The 19,752-nt window shown below is 42.1% G+C and overlaps 1 protein-coding gene across 2 annotated transcripts in view; it reads left to right on the top strand.

The window, feature by feature from the left end:
* The first annotated feature begins 263 nt into the window (after nucleotides 1–263).
* The window catches only part of slc66a2 (solute carrier family 66 member 2), a 30,963-nt gene continuing 11,474 nt past the window's right edge, over nucleotides 264–19,752 (top strand). Inside the window, exons 1-4 of one of the 2 annotated variants that reach the window (XM_078267015.1) lie at nucleotides 264–1,140; nucleotides 2,327–2,460; nucleotides 5,745–5,795; nucleotides 18,503–18,719. In XM_078267015.1, the coding sequence (XP_078123141.1) occupies nucleotides 938–1,140; nucleotides 2,327–2,460; nucleotides 5,745–5,795; nucleotides 18,503–18,719 (605 nt within the window). In that variant the 5' untranslated portion in view covers nucleotides 264–937. The remainder of the gene's footprint in view (nucleotides 1,141–2,326; nucleotides 2,461–5,744; nucleotides 5,796–18,502; nucleotides 18,720–19,752) is intronic. The other variant, XM_078267016.1, reaches the window with a different exon arrangement.

Genomic DNA, 19,752 nt, shown 5'->3' on the forward strand with positions numbered 1-19,752 from the left:
ATTGGCCACAATTGATTGTCTGCTGCAACTAACAGTGGAGTTGGTGCACTCAGGCGATGCTGATAGATTAGCTAATTTATATCATATCATTATTTATATTCAATAATTGTGAAATAATTATCTTTCAAAAGGAAAAGCTTGATAAATAGCCGTGCATATCCACACATTCTTGTCTAAAAACCACTGACACGACTACGGTAGTGCGAGAACTATCTTTATCGAGTCTAACATCTTTGTCGTAACGCATGACGTGTTACGTTTCAGGAAGTGTGGGCGAGACCAAAGACGATATAATAGCAACTAATTGATAGAAACCAGAAACACACATATGGGACAGTCAGTGAGTAAACAATATTAACATAGGGAACCTGTGCAACAAAAAAATAGTTCCAGTTTTCCTGACAATATCAAGGGCTTTAGACAATTTTAGGAACCTTCGGAGTTTATTCTTCTAAATTTAGTGCAGCATTTTCAACAGGCGAGCTAGCATCAACAGAAGTGTTGAATTATAGAAACGGGAATCGGGACCTATTAAGCAGAATAACAGAGGTCTACTCCACTGCAAACTACCTCTGTTTTTAGCGAGCGTCGTTCTGTCGGTACTGTAGCTAATATATATTAATGTTCTCACTGTTTGGATTATCGTTTTCAGATATTACTGGAGCTACTGTGCGTTAGCCCTCGGGCTCGTTGTTTATAATACACTGCTCGGCTTGTGATGGCGTGGCAGTAGCCTGTCTTTTTGTCTGTGTAATCGGTGTAGGGACCAACGTTATGCATAGGAAACACGGATGTTACTCTTTTTACACTGTCAAAGTCGCTACAAGGAACCAGAGGAGGATACACGCATCATAATAATCTCCACTGAGCCCGTGAAAGCCAGCGGACATCACTTCACAACTTGTTGTCCAGGTGTGGGACAGGTGAGCGACTGAACATGGAAGATGAGGTGTTTGACCAGATTGTGTTCGTGTTTCACAACCTGGTGTCGTGGGTCGCTGCCGGGGCCATGGTGTTCGGTGGGGTGGTGCCCTACATCCCACAATACAGAGACATCCGCCGGACTCAGAATGCAGAGGGCTTCTCCACATATGTGTGCCTGGTCCTCCTGGTGGCAAACATCTTACGGATACTCTTTAGGTAACACATCCTCCAATCAGTGGTGTAGTCTAATGTATTGTAGTGGGTATACTGTACTGTATATACATATATTGGCCTATATATATGGGTCAGAATCTTCGGCCAGGGGGAAGGGGGGCATATCAGAGTGGGGTGGGGGGGTGGGGGGGGGGTCTGACTGTCCTCCCCCAGGGTGATTTTGAGCGTCAAAGACGCATTCAGATAACTTTTATTCACCAGTTTCCAGTGGAAATACCTTTTATTTAGTCTATGCGAAGAAGAAAAACACAGATGACAACTCAAAATATATCAAAAATATAATGGAAAGTATGTTGTTGTGTGTCACTGGACATTTTTAAGTGGGTATATGGAAATCCTGGAGCTTTCATAGTGGGTATACTGCGTATACCTGCGTATCACGTAGACTACACCACTGCCTCCAATGCCTGTTCACGCACACCATACACTTTTGTACAAAGCATTCAAAAAATCTGCTAATTGTAGGCTATACATTTCTGCCTATAAGCCAACATATTTACCTTTTTATAGAAAAAAAAAGTTAGCATGCTTCAAGAATCAATGGGCTATTCTCTGAAATTCGGCTGAAAAGAGGTCGTCTCACGAGCTGCCATTGCATTGTTGCGACCCGCTCAATCCAATGTATCGATGGATACAACAGATGAACAAGTTGCTACTTATACAAGTTAACTGAATAGCAGCTGCTTGTGGATTGCATGTATGCTGAATTAAATCATGGTTTCTAATGATCCATATAAGGTCTTTAATGTATTTTATTTAATGAGTTAAACTGGAGTACTAACCGGTTACGCAAAGGCACATTGGTCCCTTACCATCAAGGGTTCTGAAAACCCCAAACTACTGAGTAGTTTACGCTAAACTATTGTTTGCCAACTAAACTAATGTGGCAGGTACTGTATGTGTATTTGAAAGGGAGAAAAAGTACAGTGGGAAAATACTGGGATACGTTTTGCAGGGGTAAACAAATTGATTTCCTCTACATCTTCCTGAAGGAATCATTTTACAAGCTGCTGCAACTAAGTACCATCATTTTATTGAGTCTGTCTTTGCGGCAGCACAGATTCTGTATGAAAACTAGAAAATCGTGCATGTGTGGCAAAGCTTTCACTGTATTTCATGCCGGCTACATATTACATGTTACATAATTGGTCATTTTTACTCCCATCAGATTTGGCCGATACTTCGAGACACTGCTGCTGTGGCAGAGCATCATCATGATTGTCACCATGCTCATCATGCTGAGCCTGTGCACCGACGTCCGCACGGCTACTGAACTCAACACAAAGAGACGCTCCTTCATAGGTCAGAAACCCTCCGCACGGCCTCTTTATAGATACAGAGTTACACAGTTATCTTAGTTTACTGAGCGATAAGGTCTGCGTGTGCTTTTATTAAGTGCTGCTGTTATGGACATGAAAGAGCGTGTGTGTGTGTGTTTGGGAGTGTATGTGAGCGAGGGTTAGAGAACGTGTGAGGTGGGATTGTGTGTGAGAGTATAAAAATATCTGAGAGGGAGCGAAGTGTGAATGTGTGTAGGCAGGTGGTGCACGTGTGAGTGAGTGTAAGAATGTGTGAATGATTGTGCGTGAGTCTCGTTACCTCCCAGTGTGAGTGACCCTAGGGTCATTCCTTAAAATGGTACTGTTTGAATAATCCAGTTAAACCTGTTTCAACACATGTGAACGTTGCCTTTTAGCTACACTGATGATTGTTGTCGACGATGTGATGTGCAGGATGTGTTTGTGAAGAGATGATTTAAAACTATTTCTGAAAAATCAGCCCTCTAAAAGAAAGAACCACTGGCTTCATACTGCACCTCAGTACTTTTTAATGTTTTTAGTGGCCCAAAAGCTTGAAAGCATCACTTTGTTTAATGCAAAAAAAGATTTCTTTCTTCTAGTATTCAATTAGTAGACATCTACCTGTTTAAAATAGTTGATATATGCCTTATTTATTGTGAAAAAGTACGTGATATTTTTAGATTCTAGCACTTAGTTACAACTTTATAACAATATTAGCCATCCAAATCTATCCGACTGTTATGTGCCCTCCCTTAAGAAGCAATTGAAACAAAGGGAAATAATCCAAAATGCCATTTGCAGTACAGTTAAGAGAAACTGAGATGTCTCTGTTCCTGTAAACAGAAGTCAAAACTACACTGTCTTACTTAACAGCCTCATCAAGTTATTCAATACCCAACATGTTTACACACATTGGATCTGTTTTTTGAAATTTTGTTGTACACACTTTTGCAAAAAAATGGACAAGGAGCAGCCCTCTGTGGTTCTCTCGGTCATGTGTTTCAAGGCCTGTATCACTTGTTGTTTCTGCTCCAGGATTGGATGCTTCAGCTGTTCTTCCCGTCCCTGTGGCAGTCTGAAGATAGGGGAGGGGAAGACACTGGGACAATGAGTGCTAATGTCTGCAGGCTCAGTGTCAGATGATAAAATACAGAGGAAATGAAATAAACTCTAGAACTGTAGTACAGAAAGCACTAACATATTTGTAGTCTCCAATCAAAAAGGAGAACCCTGTAGCTGCAGAGCAGTCAGCCATCTTGACAACCAGTGTAAGTCAGGCTAAATGTCCATCGTTAAAAGATTTAATTTCCCAGACAGCTTCTAGATAGACTTCACAGATTGGTGGATTTACTACTTTGAGGTTTTTTTTTTTTTATATATTTGTGTTGTATGCATTTTGTGCAAACCAGACTGTCCCTCTCTGGAAATATACGGCTACAGCCAGCAGCCACTTAGCTTAGCTTAGCATAAACACTGAAAGCAGGGGTTAACAGCTAGTCCGGCTTTGTCAGAATGTAAGAAAATCTGCCCACCAGCAACTCTAAAGCTCGGTAATTAAAGGACAATTCCGGGCAAAATGAACCTAGGGGTTAATAACACATACCGAGTCGACCGTTCTCTGAGATATGTTTTCATGCTAATCGAATGTGACCAGTTTTAGCACAAACCGCTAATTAGCTTATAACGCTTGTCGTCGGGGCACTGGTACAGTCTTTATAAACTATCTTTTTAATAAACTGTCTGTACACGTCCAAAGTTCTCAGTGCTTCGGTTTACATGTAGGGACCCTCATTATGCTACCGTGGAAGTGTGGTGCTATTTTGAGCCTTGTTAGTGGTGTAGAAATAGCGATTTCTTTTTACTTTACCCATGCCCGGTGACTAGCGTTATAAGCTAATTAGCAGTTTAAGCTACCTGGACCACACAGATGTTACTAGAGTGCAAGCTGAGAAACTTCAGTGGACATGGAAAAAAGGCTCTTTATATGCTGACATTTTAAATGGATGTCTGCCAATAGGCCTAAAACATCACATATACGATTATTGTGACAGAGACTGGGACTCCGGGTTAATAAGATTCTGACTGAGTAGCAAGATTTGAATTCAGTTGTGATTCTGTGAGAATTCAAACATGAGCCCTCTAACCTACTTCTGAGAGGTTTGAGACATTAACGTTAACATTAGCCCAAAGTAAAGACCAAGTAAAGTTAACTGAAGTGGTCTCGAACACAAGAACGGCCTTGAGTAACGTTACTACAGCACTGTTGCACTAAATCAAGTTACTGAATTCGTTTTTAATATAAAGCTGTACATGCAGATATTGTTATCAGCTAGTATTAGATGATTTTCAAATCGCTAACCTTAACGTTACTTAACTAAATGCTAGCGAACCAAGGCATCGCCATTGCTAGCAGGAGAACAAATGTAACTGACCATTAACGTGAACTTAATAAAGTTACTGAAACAAATAGCTTTTGATAACAACAAAAATATGCCTTTGCCTCTATGTTTTTTTTTCAAATTTGATAGTCAATTCTTGAAAGCCAGCAGTTGGTGGTGTTTCGGTTGGCACAATTTGCAGCATATTATAACAACGTATATATTCCCATCCAATTAGATTGAATTCGGTATTGATGACTCGAAAAATAATAACGGTAACTCCACTGAAATTATTTGAAACTAAAGTAACGAGTTAATTTAGTAAAATGTAAGGAGTAGAAAGTACCGATATTTGTGTTTTTAAAAATGTACGGAGTACAGTAAAAAGTCGGCACAAAAATAAATGGTAACTTCCCATCTCTGTTAAGAAGAGCACAGGAAAAAAAACAAACCAGAAATACAAAAATTCCCTCTATCTGAAATAACCGAAAACTGTTCTAACTTTGGCAGAAACCTGTGTCTTTATGTAGGACCAAATCACTCATAGTTGGAAGCCAAATGAGAAAACGTGTTTTCAGGGGGTGCGAAGATGCCGATGATACTTGAACGAACTCTGCCAGTGGGAACACCGCTGCCTTGTTGTGGTCTTCAACGCCAGATGACAGATTAGTTATATCACTGCAATCCGTGATATAACTAATCCGGGAATCAGACTATCAGTAGTTTTGTGATGACCTGAAATGTCTGACCAACCGTCACACGGTATTGCAAAGTAATGCCCAAGTTCAGTAACCTATCGTAACACGGCTTACCTCTAGCTTTGCTGATTAAAAAAAAAAAAGAGAGAAGAAAACCAAGCTATTTTTTCTTTCCCTGTTTTTGTTCTCTTTATTTATTTTGTCTGTAGCAACAGACAGTAAGGACGAGGAGATCAGAATCCCTAAGAGGCTCTTTCTGGGTATGTACAGAACTTTATGTGTCTGCCATGAAACATCAGTTGTAGTTCATCTGCCTCTCCATCTCTGTGTCTTGTGCATGATGATGACCCAGTGTGGCTCTCCCTCATGACTTAACACCATTTACCGCATGTCTGGATGAAGCATGAGCCCATTCCACCCGCATGTCGTCCTGTTTCGCTGCATCCATGTTTGATTCACAGAGTCCGTCCATTGGAGCCACTGCTATGATGCTTCCAATGCATTTGACCCTTCACATCCTCAGTACAAATGAAGGCTCAGCTTTTTTTAATTATTTATTTATTTATTTATTTTTTGTGCATGTACTGTTTGTGCTTTCATGTATGTAAAAATGACAGCTGAGGAAGAAATCAAAAGCCCATGTGTTCCATACTCACTTAGACACGTTATCAGTGGTTAACAGTAGACTAGTCTGGATCAACGGAAGTACATTTCCAGGATAGAGCCTGAAATCACGCGCCGGATGTCAGGCTTCGCCCCGCATCTTCTGCTCTCTGCGGGTTGATACGGGAAACGACAACAACAAACTTTGAGCTAGCAAGCTACATGCTGAAAATGGCAGGTTTTGAAGAAAATTTGGAATCGTGCAACAAGGCAGGCCTGCGTCGGTTCTTTCAGGGAATGATTGTAAAGATTTGCAAATTGTTTACGGGATTTACTATCTAACTGGGACATTTTGGGACCGATTGGCGGGGGTTTGCTATGAACGAAATACACACGGAGATACACTGGTAAGAACAAGTTACGTTTAACCTTGTATCCAGCTAACTTAAATAGCTCACCTTACTGCAGTGTGTGAACAGTTGACTTCATTTTTTATCGTATGTGGCGTTTTCTTTTGAAGGGTGCAAATGTTCTACCAAAACAAGTTCCTTCCCGAGACTATTTTCGCGTCCGGAGCTTAGCGCCACCCAAGACGATTGGGATTGATTGGTTTAAAGAAATGCAAACAACCCAGAGTGTGTTTTTTTTTCAGATCCTGGAATGTACAGTATGTATGGCGTAGCCATGCTTACTCCACATCGCTGTGGAGATAGGTCACACTAACAGTAGACTAACCTGTTCATAGGACACACTACAAAGTCTTACTTGCATCTTGTAGTTTTTCTAACTTTATGCTTTTGTTTTTGCGGTTTAATATTAGCTCTTTTTATGTGTTTAATGACCCTTAAACTTGTGCATGCTTATTTTATCCTGCCCTGAAATGTGAATGTAAAGCATGTATTTATTGGCTGATTTATGCAAATTGATGTCGTCTTCTAACCAGCTTTTTAAAATTGTTCCTTGAACTACACTTGGTTTCAGCGCAATGCCCCTTTTTATAATAGATATGTCACGAATACTGTGGGGTGGGGTGTGCCAAGCCGACGAGGACAAAGCTGGTAATATTCTAATTTTTTCTTATTGTCAACAACGCCAATGAAAAGAAAAGAACCAACAATGAATTGATCCTAACAAGTATTGCCTGTTTATCCAAAGCCTGATATATCTTCTTCCACTGTGCCACAGAGCTCCATTGTTGTCCAACAACTATTTGAGACACATCTGTCAGCCACAAACACTGTTGCACTGGATGACCTGTTACTTCATTACAATGAACACACACACACACACACACACACAGAGTTTATTTTCAATCCCACACACACCATCCTGCTGCCGTGAATGCTCACTAGAGCAGCTGGAAATAGTCCCCAACAACTGTACTTTTTTTGTCCTGTTTGAGTAACATTTGCTGAAGACTACGTTGCCCAGCTGTTTTTAGGAAAAAGGAAACTATATGTGTCACCCATTTTGTAAAGATATAAACCTTCAGTAGGAACAAATGGGCTTGGGGCTGAGTGGCACAGCAGACAGCGGAGAGAAGTAGGAAAGTACCTTGAGACACATCCTCGGTTTGGGTCTTTTTAATGGATTTGTTGACCGTAAGAAAAATATGAGATACGCCAGACTTAAACCTTTAACAGCAACTTCACATTAAGTGACAAAGTATGCTGAAAAAAAGGTCGATATTTGTGTGCTTTTGATGTAAACTACGATGCATTGCACAAAGGAAATGTGGGCCCTTCTCACATCTGCAAAAAAAGAGTTTAATTGACAGTAACATTCTAAAGTTGCAGTCTGATTAATGTCTGATTGTAATATTTTCCTGTTTGGTCTGATTGATTTCTTCCATTCTAAACTGCACTACAGAATTAGGACACAGTACTAGTGAAGAAAGGGCTGTTGTTCCTGGTATGGACACTAGATGGCAGTATGAAACTATTTAAAAGAAGCAGAGAGTACACTTGGCTCAGCAGGATATAATCTATTACAAATTGGCCTCTTGGGACTGACTAGTGCACACTAGATGGCTCGGTATTTAAGTGCTATTTCATACCCTTTTGTTGGATGATGTTAAGAAAAGTAGAATTAGTTTCAACACAATTGTGCTTTCCTATGGTTCAAGCCTGATTACGTGTTTGTGACATCCGAGGAGGAGCAGTATTATTTCCTTGTCTTCAGTGCCCAGATGTTGAAACAGATTTTATAAATGGTCATTGATCAGTGAACTCTGCAGAGCACCACACTGACAGAACACAGTGTTCTTTGATCGCAGCTTTGCTGGTCTGCTAGTGGAAATATTCAAGGGTAAGCATGTTGTCTACTATTGATAGAAGCGTAAAAACCGCCAAGCAGAGGGAAGTAGAAATGAAGAAGCGAAGTGTGGATTGGTTAGACACGCAGCATCACTCCGAGGCCTGGAGCAACTGTGGTAGAGGATCAGAGATGCAGCAAAGGGAAAGCCAATTCTGGAGAGCTAACAGTGTAACATATCGCACCAAACTGGTGTCAGTGTGTAGCCGTCAGGTGGAACAGCTTCACACTATATCTTTCTGCAGTGACTCACCATAGTGTTGATTAGTCAGCAGGGTACATTCAAAACCTGTACAGTAAACTGTTAACTGTAAACTGTTCAGTTTGTTCCCTTTTATCATAGCACATATTTGTTCTACATCATAATCACACCAGGCACTTCCGTCAAACAGCTGGGCATTTGTACCGAAGAAGAAAAACAGTGTAGCTGAATTTTAACCCTTGTGTTGTCCTTCGGGTCACCGGGACCTGGAGGACAACATAAGGGTTAACTATACGTTTATTTGACGTTTTGTATTGGCCTGGCGTTGAGCTTCGGGGTCCCCCTCACATGCGACCAAAATTTGTAAGGGTGCGACTAAGATTGTTCCTAGGTCTCACCGGTGCACCTAACGTCCTCGCATCCGCTGCCTCTCCACGAACGAAGCAATGTCGTTGTTATCGATACGGTTTAATGTTGCGTTACATGACCCATTCCTTCTGTAAAGCCGTGCCTGTGTTTGGATCTCTCCTCCCCGCAGCCCCCCCCCCCCTGCTGAAATTTGTCTACAGTTGTAATTGTTATTAACACAGCTGTACATTGTTAAGTATGAGAGGGAAACCTGTATTGGTACCAGTGTTTCCGCTGGTAACTCTCTGTTATTGCGGCCGCCACGGCGAAAAACACATTAGAAGTTATTAAATGCAACTAACTTCAGTTGGTTGAGTGATAGCGTGTGAGACGGAGCCTGCTGGACCTGGGCGAGAGATGTGACCCATGGCCAGAATATCATAGTTCATAAAAATGCAGCGCAGTGAGCCTTCACAAGACGTGTGTAACGCCGCTGACCCGCCAAAGCACATTCGACCCGTGCCGGACCCATTCATAATGAGACAGCCGTCACTCTGTGAGTAGCATACGCTTCAGTCCATCGCACTCTCCCCCTCTCTCCCCCTCTCTCCCTCTGTCTCCCTGTCTTTCTGTCTGTTTGTTTAAACGACTTAGGCCTTTATTTTGATAGGAAAGCTGAAGACATGAAAGGGGAGAGAGAGGGGGGAATGACATGGAGGAAAGGGCCGCAGGTCGGAGTAGAACCTCTATATATACCAACTGAGCTATTCAGGCGTCCTCTCTCTCTGTCTGTCTGTCTGTTATTGTTGTTGAAAACAAGTGAAGGAGCTTTCCTCAGAGAGATAGATAGATAGATAGATATATATATATATATATATATATATATATATATATATATATATATCTCTATCTATCTCCTAGGCTTTCATTTACATGTGTTGCAGCTGTATATTTTCAAACTGGGAAGGAAACCCTTTCTTTGCATTTTATTTTAATCACAATATTTTTTAATGAAAGAGTTTGTGAAAAGTGGCTTTGACTTAAAACTGAACATTTAGCCCACTTTGTAAAAAAATACAGAGATATAGATATATATAAATAGTGTATCGCCATTCAGCGTTAACGGCGACGCAAGGAAAAATTTGGGTGCACCTAAATTTTGTGCTGGCGCACCTAAATAAAAAAAGTTAGGCGCACCAGTGCAACCAAGGCAAAAAGTTAGTCTGGAGCCCTGGTTAAATAACATGATGTTTAGATTAAAAATGAACGCCGGTGGTGTGCCACATCTGCGCTGTACAGCGTGTCCTATGTTGTAGGCCGTGTAGTTTTTATTTTTAAGACGGGAGAAATCCTTGTCTAATAGCAGCTCAGTGTAATTTATATGGGAGACTGCCTGCTGGAATCCTTTTAAGGAGATTAAAAGATCAGATCATTTGGCTGTGTCTGGAACAGAAATGCAGGTGATCCCTCAGGTGGAAGTAGAAGGGCTTGGAAGGAAAAAAGAAATCTTTGCAGAAAAAGTTGACGCTGGAGAAAGTTTCACTTTCTCTAACGTGTGCCACAGAGTCAAAATGTACTTTTAGTTACTTTGAAGACCCGACCGAGGAAACCCTGATTGGATTTTTTCAAAATCTCCAGCAGCATATAAATTAATTTGTGTCAGCAAGCAAACCATTAAATAGGCCTCTGCTCCATGATTGAAAATCCTGTATGCAAACTCTAGGGTGAGCCTTTTATATACTCTCCTTGTATATCTTTAAAGGTACACAAGGCGAGTATAGGAAATAACCCAGTAACCAATCAGCATCGACAGTTCTCCAGTTAAACGATACTTGCATTTGATCCTTTTTGTACCCAGATCTAGGAAAAAGACTATTGGTATGGTCTTGCTGAAAGCGTTCTTCGATTTAATGTGACGTGTGATTGGCCCACTACTGCAGCAGCTACAACTCATACAGTCTGTGGTGTGGTGAAGTCGAGCGCGGTCTGTTTGACATACAATTTTTTTTTTTATTATTACACAGCGTATAGTTGTGAACAAGCTCAGTCACTAACCAGCAAAGAATAGCATCCCCAAATTGAAAAAAAAAAAAAAAAAGACACCACTTTTTGGAACCTTTTCCACAAAAAGGTAAAATCCACTGTCCCCGCGCTGTCTGTGGCCCGCTCAAATGTCACAATGATTGAGTGGTGTGATGTTACAGACCTCTGTAATACAAGAGATTTCCATTTTCTTTCTGTTGTTTGGTAATGGCTCATTCTGGTCCCATGGGGGTCTGTACCTTTGGCTTTATTGAGTTTGTCAGCTTAGAATAAATCACCGTATCCTGTAGGTACAGTTATCCTCTCCCTAAGGACAGGTTAGAGGCCTAACTTAGCCTCTAAAAGAGACTTCAGTCTAGGTGGCAGTGCAGAAAAGTTTCTGTGCTTTGGCTTGGCAGTGAAAGCCCATTAGTCATTGTGAGAAAGCTCCCTGTCCAAGTATCAGAAAATTAAGCTCGTTGAAATCTGAGCTTCTTTTTCCTGGACTGTCATAACTGTCTTTCATAATAACGTTCCTGCTGCTCCCGCGGGTGCTTTTGAGTGACGGCAAGCCATTATTTCAGCTACCCCCGTAGACCTTTCCTGGGGCCTAACTGTATCTGGCAGGGAACAGTTGGTAAACAAGCGATTGAAATCTCCAACTCTGACCCTTGTCTTCCTACACATGTACCACAATTCTGTGGGACTTCAAACTGAGCTGTGCACAAGACAAGTTTGGCCAGTACAGGGAGCCTACTGTATGCAGCTCCAGTCTGTTCCCACACAGAGTGCTACCGTGGCTGCCACACAGCACAGGGATTAAAGACGGGGAGGAGAATGCCCAGGGTAAACAAGTGGCACAGCAAGACAGAGTGTATGGCTGAGGAGGTACAGCACTGTGATAAATGTCCCTTAGTGGTCAGTGTGGAATGGCGTGACACACAGATCTGCCTTTTAAGATATTGTTTCTACATTTGCATGCTGCTGAGAATTGGAGGCAGACTTGCGTGCATCTTCAGTGTGTGCACACGCAGGATTAAGGGATGATGACAGCACAGCGCTAGCATGAAGGAGTGTAACCACTAAAACATGAGCCGGGATACGAGGACTGCACAAATAATTAAAAAGCATGTCATAATCACAATGTTGGCTTTCTCTTTGTTTGAGTCGAAAGTATTCATAAGAAAGGTGTTCTGTTCTTTGCAGAATCACTGGCCACCAAATTAAGTTTAATTTCACCACAGAAGAAATTTCATTTTAGAACAAATAAATGGTCTTAAGAAGTTTGAGGTGATGTGTTTTAAAATAATATGCATGAAGTACAATTTTTTGAGGAACTGGCTCTTTGCTAAGAGACTCATTTCCACTACACACCAAAGGGAAAGTTATACTTAGGACCCATATTATGCTAACTTTCAGGCTTATTCTCGTTTTTTATGGATTTCTACTAGAACATGTTTACATGCTTTACTGATCAAAAAACATTATTTTTCTCATACTGTATTTCTGAATGTACCTGTTTTGACCCTCTCTCTAAAACACTTTCTTTTAGTGCCTGTCTCTTTAAGCCCCCCTCCCAAAAAAGCCCAGTCTGCTCTGCGTTTCCGGGTCTTCTGCCCTTTCTAAAGGCACAGTTTCTAAATATGGGCTGTGTGCATTTCTCTGTGGATTTAGCTTTTTTCAGTATAGCACCTCAACCTGCTTTATAATAAAAAAGAATTTTTAGAATATCAGACTTTTAATACTAAACTTTATTTATCTCAGAACATACTGTATGAACTCAAAACTGTGACACACTTTAAACAAGCTTACATAGTGTGGCCGGCTTGGCTCAGTGGGTAGAGCAGTCGCACGTATACTGAGAGGCTTATGCCTCGATGCAGAGGTCCAGGGTTCGAGTCCGACCTGTGACGATTTCCTGCATGTCTTCTCTCTCTCCCCTTTCTCACCAAGCTGTCCTATCAATTAAAGGCGGAAAAGCCCCAAAAAAACAAGCTAACGTAATATGGCGACCACATACATCCTAAAATTACAGCTATATTTTACATTGAAGGATATTACTAACTTTAGCTGCATTGCTTAGCTACTTGCAGTGCAGAAGGAACAAGCTAACCGACACACGGTGGAGTTGTTTTGGCTTACGTGTTTGCACGCACCGACGTAAGCATTCATTCAGTGCGGTGTTTTTGGCCTGACAACTAGAAGTCCAGTACTCACTCTTCTTTTAGCTCTCTTTTGGGGGCTTTCACACTGTTGAAGAAATGTGTTAAAGCTAATTCAAAGTTTTGTGTTTAGCCTTGGTCTCTACTCCAGAAGTCTGCTTAGGCGGAACATACTTAGCTAGCTAATTAGCCAGCAGGCTAGCAAAACACTAAATGTTTCCAAGGCTCCCGCCAACCACTACTTCTGTATGTGTTTCTCTGTTATACTATCCAAGCTGGGGCCCAGTCGTATCATCACTTTGAGCCATTATTTTAAATGTATCATGCGAAAGCTGTGCATTCCTTTAGCTGCCAGGTTGGTGTTGAACGCTTCTCCCATTGCCCCTGATTGCTTCCCCTTTTGTGTTTGGCTGTTATCAGGCAGCGCCAGCCTGGTGCTAGTTGGCCCAGATTCACAGTCCTCTGCTGCCAACAGGGCTCCACAGCCACGCCAGGCATCTGCAGCTACAACACCTACAGAATGAACACCTCTATGCAGTATGCTTATCAGCTCTCAAAGGATATTCTTGGTGTTGATTATACTCGGAACAGAAATGCATGCCCTGTTATAGCTTTTACGAACTCTTAGCTTGTTTTCGTTCAACACTGCATTGTGTTGCCATCCTACACAGTTGTAACGTTTTGCATGGTGCACCTTGGTTTGTGTGGAGTGTGTAGTGGGTTGACCGAAGGCTGTGACCTGGTCTGAATTGCTCTTTGAGATTCATTTGGTTACATTTATGGGATTTGTTTAACCTGTCCGTCAGAAAGGAACAATTGGATTTGCTCAATATTGCAAAGCCAGGTTACCTTGCACGTGTACGTGCCGGCCATGCGGATTCATCGAAATGCCATCTAAATGTCAGAATCTGTCACCATTAATTCCCTAATGGAACAATATTTAATTAAACCAGAAACTTAAATGCCATCAACGCTTTCACTCTTTCACTTCTGATTTTATCAATTCTTGAAAAATAGGTTTGTTCAATTTAACCACTTTTTTATTTAGTGCTGGCATTATTCCAAACAATATTTCTTTTCTTTGTTGCTTTATCGACTGTATGGGCTCTTCTCTGGAGGCCTTTTGCATGCCTATGCAGTATGCTTCCTTTGAGTGCTTAGGTCCGCCTCTTAGATAAAGAGAGCCTCATTTAAACGTGATTAAACCAATCGGCTCTATTGCATTTGAGGCTTGTAGAAATCCCATTTACAATAGGACAGCGGTGAAGAAACATCTTTGGTTCTCATCCACGATTAGATTTTCATGATAAATCTTTCAATGTCCTCAGCTCGCAAATTAAACCAGCAGATACACATGCACTTTTCCCCCCATAGCCCTTATACCATACAGATATGTTGAATGGGGTTTAGCAGAGAATGAATTCCATGTTAAAATGTCTGACATTGCTTATTGTACCTCTTCCCTTATCTGCTATAGTTAAAGTAGTACCTGAAGCGATCTACACACTGTGGAATTGTCAAGTTGAGATATTATCACAGTATGATTGGTGTTGGCTGTGTTGCCTATTACTGGATGCCGGTGTTGTTGTGTTCAGAATCTTTTATCTAATTATTTCCTTGAAGAAAGAACACAAACAAGGTGTTAGGGTGGAAAACGGGGTTTAAATCATCATGCATCAGTGTCCAGATTGCCACCCAGCCCATTACCACTTTGTGTTTCTCACAGTGGTGTTTGCCCCCTCCCGGAGGACCCTGAGGCTAAAAGCTTCTGTTTTGCAAGAATCTGAATGAGAACACATTTGTGGTAGTGACATATCGTTTTTTTTTTTCTGAATACGAGAAGAGGATGGTGGGTGCCGTGTGAACATGTGCAGCTCAAGTTTGAAGCTAGTTAAAAAAAATGTCACAATAATAGGGTTCTTGCTTCCTTTTGTTCACTAGATACCGCGACAAAAAGAACCGATGGGATTAGTAGGTAATTACTTCCTCCAGTGCTGGACGAACTAACCTGAAATCGAAACCACAATTTGTGTGTCATAGATATAGAAGAGTTGCATACACTACAAGCTACGACAACATGTAGCACCGACAAGTCATCACGAAACCGGAAGGACACGTGGGGACCGATAAGACCCAATCAGGAAGCGAACGCGGCTGTCTGCGTCATCGTTTCCAAAGGTCTCCGTTTCTGCCCGTCCAGACTAAAACACAACCCTGGAGTTTTCAAACTATAACCGGGTCAGCAGCGTTTTTAAATGGAGTAGTGTGGATGCCAGGCGTACAGCAAATGTAGCAAATGTAATGCCTTTTGAAATGAAAACGTGTTAGTGTGGATGAAGCCTGAGATAACCTGGATATCATCAGGGTTATTTGCCACACTTTAGAGAGCTCCCTCCAGAGTCATAGAACACACTATACATCAGACCTTACACTTATACTGACCTGTACGTGTAAAATCAGTGGACTGCCCCTTTAAGAACAGGAAAATCATTGCATTGCTGTTTGTTTTTTGGGACATTTTTGTTGTATTTTTTTTTGGATGTAATGAATGTTTCATCCTCTAGGAGCCACTGGCTACACTTTTAGTTAGTTTCTTTCCCAGTAGGAGTTCGATTTTTAAGTGGCATGTGCCACCGGAAGTGGCATGTTCTTCACTGTAAGACGTAAAATATAATTTATAACGTTACAATAGGTGCTTTCCGACCGGATAGTACTTGTACTTTTTAGAGGAAAAGTACACTTCTAAGCAGTTCTAAGAACTACTCTCCCCCAAAATCTTTTTTACCGTTTGCATTCCCACTGGCCAAGTGGTCATAGGGACTGGTAGGAGGGGTAAGGGAGTGACGCAAGCACGGCAACGGTCTTAATAGCATCGTCACTAGACCTTAGTGCCACATACAACAACAACAACAAAGCAGCATGGAGGAGGCAGTACATGGCCAGCAATGCCTGCACCTCCGCATCAGTCCACTTTTCCAAGTTCCGCATTCCGTCCATTCTCGTAGTAATGGTGTGTGTGTGTGTGTGTGTGTGTGTGTGTGTGTGTGTGTGTGTGTGTGTGTGTGTGTGTGTGTGTGTGTGTGTGTGTGTGTGTGTGTGTGTGTGTGTGTGTGTGTGTGTGTGTGTGTGTGTGTGTGTGACGGCCGGCGAGCCGCAGATATGATGGACGTGCGTTGTGATATTTAAACAAACGAACCGTCAACGGCGAAATAAAAGCCTCTTATTTACGAGAGCGGTCTGAGAGACCTCCAGCTCACAGCGAGGTGTCTGAGCAAGACTGGCCGAGCGACGAGCTAGAAGCCGGGGGCAGGCGCCTGCTGGCTGTCGCCTCACTTCATGGAGGTTCTCAACTCAACAAATTGTCAATTCGGCATCGGTTTTCGCAAGACTGTCTATATTCGAAATCTAAACCGTTAATTTCTCGCCTAAAACGTTGTCAGAAGTGAATTTAATGATGAATAAGATGGTGAAAATTGTTAAAAATGTCCCGTTGCTGGTTGTTGCTCTGTCTGCAAGTTCCAAGTTGGCAGTGGGCGTGACTTATAAGTTCGACCAATCAAGTACACCTAGGAAAAGGGAAAAGACCCTGCTCTGAAGTAGGAGCTAAAAAAAGTCCCCTACTGCGGCCAGAGGAACTTAAAAATCCCCACATTTTTCCTGTCGGAACACGACGAAAAAAGCGTTCTAGGGACGTTTAGTTCTAAGAACTGCAAAAATCCCTCCGGGCGGAAAGCCCCTAATAAACTTAGTTCTTCACCGTAAGATGTAAAATATAACATAACGTTAAAATATAACTTATAACGTAAGATTTTGTTAAAATATACATGGCACTTTCTAAAGCCACGTGGCGTGTTATCGCGAGGCTACGTCTTATTGCGAGGCTACGTTACACGAGGGTTGCGTTCAGGAAAAGAAGAAACGGTTGGGTTTAGGAAAAGAATAACGGGGCTAGGGTCAGGAAAACGACAAACGTGAAAAGGAAATATCAATCAAAGTTGAAAAGCGACACAGAGTTAAACGCGGGACTCGATCCCCTCTCTCCTGGGTGAAAGTCCTGTGTTTTACCCATCCTCCACCCCGACCAACGTACCTAAAGGGATCTTCGCCGTTTGATACTACTCGCTACGGCGTCAATTCACACGCAATCGCAACTGGCATACGGAAGTACCGGGAGTACATGCCACTGGCACGTGCCACATGCCGCTTAAAAATCGAACTCCCTCTCTTTCAGCTCCTACTTCAGGGCAGGGTCTTTTCTCTTTTCCCTTTTCAGCATATGAACCTAGGTCAACGAGGGTCGGGTTTCCGGTACAGACAGACCAACAACGGGACAATTTTAACAATTTTCGCCATCTTATTCATCACTAATTTCACTTCTGACAACGTTTTAGGCGAGAAATTAACTGTTTAGATTTTGAATATAGGCAGTCTTGCGGAAATTGATGCCGAATTGACAATTTGCTTCAAAGTCTTCGGAGTTGAGAAGCTCCATGAAGTGAGGCGACAGCCAGCAGGCGACAGCCAGCAGGCGCCTGCCCCCGGCCTCTAGCTCGTCGCTCGGCCATGACTGGCTCAGAGACCCCGCTGTGAGCTGGAGGTCTCTCAGACCGCTCTCGTAAATAAGAGGCTTTTATTTCGCCAGTTTTATTAACGACAGTTCGTTTGTTTAAATATCACAACGCACGTCCATCATAAGGTTAACGGGAACCTGTGGTTAACTGTCTTTTCAAGCGGTCCTGCGGCTCGCCAGCCATCACACACACACAGTCACACACAGTCACACACAGTCACACACACGTCCACAGCGCAGCAGGCAGAGGCGGGGGAGAGAGAGATACCCGTTTCTATTCGGGAGACTTTTTTAAATTATGACAAATATGCTATATACATTAGATTTAGTTCATACTTTTCTTGGTGTATTTGTTTTCGTATTTTAACGCTAAAAAGGCCGTTGCCGTGCTTGCGTCACTCCCTTACCCCTCCTACCAGTTAGTCCCTATGGCCAGTGCGAATGCAATTGGAAGAAACGGTTTTGGGGGAGCGTAGTAAGTAGATCTGTTTAGAAGTGGACTTTTCCTATAACTACGTTCCTGTAAGTACTTGGTCGGAAAGCGGCTATTGCTGTTTTTTTTTTTTTTTTAAAAGAACTGCTTTGCTTTACTGTCTTACAGGAACAGTGCACACATCAAGTAATGTTTCTGTTATTATGCCAGTATTGGTCAGCTGGTTAAGAACCTCCTTGAGTTGCTAGTGTTTAGAAACACAATTCATTCCTGTGGACTCATTTGGGATTTCCCTATGCTGTGCACCTTTTTAGACTTTGACTGGAGCTACTTCTGGTTGTGGAGTCGCTTCGTGGACTACATGCAGTGTGTGCTGGCCTTCACGCTGATGGCAGCCTACATCACCTACCTCTTCCTGGACTCCGCGCTGTTCGTGGAGACCCTGGGCTTCCTGGCCGTCTTCTCTGAAGCAATGCTGGGCACACCGCAGCTCTACTGCAATTATCAGAATAAGTCCACAGAGGGCATGAGGTACGGATTCAATGCTGATCCTCCTGCGCTACGCTGACACTAACGGGGCAGGGGTGTGAATTATATATTACTCACATTTGTAGGAAGGGGTACTGAAGAAAAAAAACATCAGTAAAAAAAAAAAAAAAAGAATGAACCACAAGCACATGAAAAGTTAATACATCAATGACGATGTCCTTTTCTTGTTGTATTCTGATTGGTTGGGTTGTAGACGTGGGTCATTACAGCAGTCACGTGTGGGAATTTGGTTCTGTATTTCTGACACTGTCAGAATTTGGTCACCAAAGCTCCGAACAGTGCGATCTAGGACTGTTTTGCAACGACGGCCAAAGTTTTCACCAAGTTTCTTTCACAATTGTCAACTCTCATCTCAGAGAGCTCAAATTCATACAGTGTAAACACACTTTGAATGTTAAATAGGTTATTTAGGCTACATCTGCACTACATTTTCATCTTTCGAGCAGAGTTTTGAAATCCATGGATGTATAAGTTGAAAACACAGAAAATACCTTGGAGAAAGAACAACAATGGCGAAAAGTCCAGGGATGTATTTGTTTGGACAAACAATGTGGTGGAACTGTTACTGAGAGGTATGTAAGCCTACCTAACCGATAAGACTGCGTGACGTGCGTTGCCCTTCCTGAAGGTCAGTTTAGTTTTCAAACAGATAGCCTTACTGTCACTCTTTCTTTTTCCTCAACTAGTTAGTATAACTTACCAACAGTCAGTCAGATGGAAATCAAAACAAAGCTTGTTGCATCCTTCATTGATGATAATGTCTTCATCCTGCTGATCGTTGTTTTATTTATGAGTGCCAGTTCCATCACAGGCAGCACGCAATTGTGAGTAATGGCTCCAGATTATATCGTCTCGAATATGATCATTAACACTGACACATGCTTATTAAGTATTTCTGGCACCTGTCGAACAGGAAGTAAGGACTGGGCTCCTGACAACTATTTATTATGCTAAACATGACAATCAACCCCCTGAAGTTTCTCTGGAAATCAATACGGTGATGAAGTATTCTGTC

The sequence above is a fragment of the Sander vitreus genome, chromosome 14 (assembly GCF_031162955.1).
Source record: "Sander vitreus isolate 19-12246 chromosome 14, sanVit1, whole genome shotgun sequence".
NCBI classification, from domain to species: Eukaryota; Metazoa; Chordata; class Actinopteri; order Perciformes; family Percidae; genus Sander; species Sander vitreus.